The sequence below is a fragment of the Monopterus albus genome, unplaced genomic scaffold, assembly GCF_001952655.1.
Source record: "Monopterus albus unplaced genomic scaffold, M_albus_1.0 scaffold364.1, whole genome shotgun sequence".
NCBI lineage: Eukaryota > Metazoa > Chordata > Actinopteri > Synbranchiformes > Synbranchidae > Monopterus > Monopterus albus.
Window position 1 is genome coordinate 147076 of NW_018128244.1, and position 3317 is coordinate 150392.

The window sequence follows — 3317 nt, forward strand, 5'->3', positions numbered from 1 at the left end:
ATGTACTGTCTTCCTGTATTGTTTACATTCTCAGTTTGCACATGCATAATTGCACATTGACTGTTGACTGCTGCACATGCTGCTCCCATGTAGCATACATTCTCTTATTATATTCTTACATGTTTTTATCATCTCTCTGCATTTGCTGCTTAAAGTGCCTTAGATTTTGTTACTTATTTATCTACCTTATATTTAATTTGTATTGTGTGGAATCCATGTGGATGGCAAAGTAAGAATTTCATTGTACAGGGAAATACATTTCCGTACTGTGTATATGACAATAAGCACTTTGACTTGACTTGGCTTGAGGGCCAACCCCGGTGGACCAGAGTCGGAAGTCCACCTCCACCTGAAGGACAAAGGGCAGTGAAGTCCAGATCCTATCCAGAGAACAATCGCTGGTTTGAGAGAGGAGTCAAGGAAACTATTTTTGTCCAAATAGAACACCCCTCTGAATAGGGGTGGTGGACTAAGACACAACTTGTCATCCATCTACAACTCTGTTTTGAAATCTCTGCCCAAACATTCTAACAAAACCAGGTGCAGTTGAAAAATTCCGCTTTTATAATGGCACCGTGGATTATTTTTAAATAAGCTTCATTGAAAACATACATAAACAAAGCAATGTAACATTTTACCAATATGGTGGGAGTACCAGTGGATGCCAGGCAAGCTCACATGGTCACCGAAGCAAGCAAGAGGCCCAACACCAACAGGGTCCTTAAACTGTCGCTTCATACTTTATTTTGTTGGAAAAAAAAGTCTCACGAGCGAGAGTTTGTGAGATGTGTATAAACTGAGTTGCTTCTGTTTAGAAAGACTAGAAGATATGTTCACCTCCTTTTTTGAGCTTTAGGTCACATCTAAGATGCGAATTCACCACTGTAACATTATAGATACTGTAAGTCAGAAAACAAGGAAAAGCGCCACAGGCTCTTTAGTGAGAAAATCTCCTTGTTTGATTTAAAACCACAATGACACATGGAAACCATGCAACTAATCTATAAAAAATTGATCTTTATTATTTGTCACATAGCCATATCAAGAAAATCCTACAGACACCCATCATTCAGATGAACTGATAAACTGACCTCACATGAAACACGAGACCAACTATCAAAGAAGAATAATTACACTTACAGTGCTGCTCATATCATCTGACACACTGAGGACAAGAAAAAGAGAGTAACAGGGTTAAAGTGAGTCATAAGACCACAACAGATTGTAGCCACAGACAGGAAATAGAGTTGTGTTGAGTTTATATCATACTTTTCAAACTGTAGTTACCAGCAACCAAGTGATTAAAAGCTTTATTATTCACAGTGTGAGATCTGGATAATTTCTGACAATGATAAAATTTCAGACCTGGTGAGAAGAACTATAGATGTGATCGAACTTTAGGCAGAAGGCTGCAAATATGCCAAAAAATAAAATTCTGTAATAACAGTGATACAACCTCCTGCTTGTCAGGATCTGGTTACACTTTATACGCAATAAAATACGTAACCCGACGACAGAAGCAGATTCATTCTGTTTATGTGCTGTGACAACAAAGACAGCACGAGGAATAACACCTGGAATACCGTGTGAAAACTCGCAGGTGATAATAGTAGCTATTTTCTTCACATCGTGCTGATATTGAAAACAGCATTAATAAGACAATAACATATATCAGATCACAGTGATTTTCACACTGAAACGGATTCAACAGTCTGTCAAGATTCATTGGCTGACTGTAGCGTCAGGCTAAAGCACTTGTTAGCTTAACCTGTCAGTCACCAACCCTCCCCGTTACCATCAGACACTGATGTTAGCTCGTTTCCACCACGGCAATTAGCCTCTACTTAGCTTTCAGGTACTTAACGTTATCTGTTAGCCTTGTGGTAGCTAGCAGCGCCTATAGCAGGAGTTGTCTTAAAATCTGTTTCCTTTTAAAAAAGGTTTCCTGTTGCGTTGCTCTCTGTCGTTTACCGCTAATTTAACTTTTATTTAAAAACGATTTCGGTTAGTTTCAACTGGAGATGATAAGTAAAATGTTGTATTTTAACCCTGTGATCAGTTAAAGTTTGAAAGTTGGGGGTGGGTGGGTGGATTCTAACAAGGGTTAATCGTTAAAACTCACCGTTTCCTCGCCTGTTAGCAGCTGTGTGGTTAACCAACGGTGTTAATGTTCATACATGTAAGCACTTCAACATCAGAATGACAAACGTATAACCTATTTTTTTTACCGAACATCTGATGCTAACTTTAGCTACTACTACCGCTGGTGTCACCCTTTTTTTCTTCTTCTTTGACGGAAGTCGGTGACAGTACTAGGATTACCATCGCCCCCTGCCGTGTGACAGCGTAAGTCACAGTCTCCGCCCCTACAAGTTAAAGCAGAATTAACTTCTTCCACTATGGCTCATTTCCAGAACAGACCAGGGAGGCTCCTTGTGTAGGCCCAACCTAGACTGAGGGCGGAGCTGTCAGACCCAAGAGGGTCTTATCTTCTTGGGCTGCTCCGCCCTGGACAGAGGTACAACATTCAACAGCTTTTAATGAAAATTACACACATGGACCAATACCTGCTTTTTTCAGTTTGTCAGAGATGGAGAGCATTAAAAGTATCCATAGGACTAAAATTTGACGCAGATGTGGCTTTCTTCCTGCTAGACGCATAAATACTGTAGCTGGCTTATGTGTATGTTGGCACCATTAGCAAGCTAGTGTTGACTGACAGCAACATTAGTGTTTTGTTGTCCAATTAATGGAAACCACTGCGTTTTCCTGGATTAGCAAATTTTTTTAATTTAAATTTTCCTCGGTTTTGGCCCAGTTTATGTCGGACATAACACTGCAGTCTGTTAGATTCTACGCTTTTTGTTAGAAATTAACCCAATTCTTTTGTTGGAAGCACGAGAAGTGAAGACAGGAGAAGACTGTTTCAAATCAACAGAAAGTTTACTGAAAGTCTGATTACAAGCAAGTCCTACAGCACTGGATTCAGAGAGCCAGAGCTCCCGCAGGAAAACCCACTTCTGAATCCCGAGTCATGTTTTACAATGCATTTTATCTTCTTGGGCTGCTCCGCCCTGGACAGAGGTACAACATTCAACAGCTTTTAATCCTATTTTCCATTTAGCTTTTGATCCTATTCTCCATTTAGTGTGAACCGGAGCTCCCCTTGTTTCAATGTGTTAGAGTCTGGGTGTATGTGTGTGAACCGGAGCTCCCCTTGTTTCAATGTGTTAAAAGTCTAGGTGTATGTCTAGGTGTATGTGTGTGTGTGTGTGTGTGTGTGTGTCTCAGGGGGTGAGCCCCCCTGGGTGTGTAAG

At 40.5% G+C, this 3317-nt stretch overlaps 1 protein-coding gene across 2 annotated transcripts in view; it reads right to left on the minus strand.

Moving 5' to 3' along the window:
• The window catches only part of LOC109951118 (E3 ubiquitin-protein ligase RNF4), a 14052-nt gene extending 11695 nt beyond the window's left edge, over positions 1 to 2357 (minus strand). The window contains exons 1-2 of one of the 2 annotated variants that reach the window (XM_020585419.1): positions 2123 to 2354; positions 1141 to 1165 (exon numbers count right to left, since the gene is read on the minus strand). In XM_020585419.1, coding sequence (XP_020441075.1) covers positions 1141 to 1152 — 12 coding nt within the window. In that variant the 5' untranslated portion in view covers positions 1153 to 1165; positions 2123 to 2354. Of the gene's footprint in view, positions 1 to 1140; positions 1166 to 2122 lie in introns of both variants that reach the window. The other variant, XM_020585420.1, reaches the window with a different exon arrangement.
• Between the last annotated feature and the right edge of the window lie 960 nt (positions 2358 to 3317).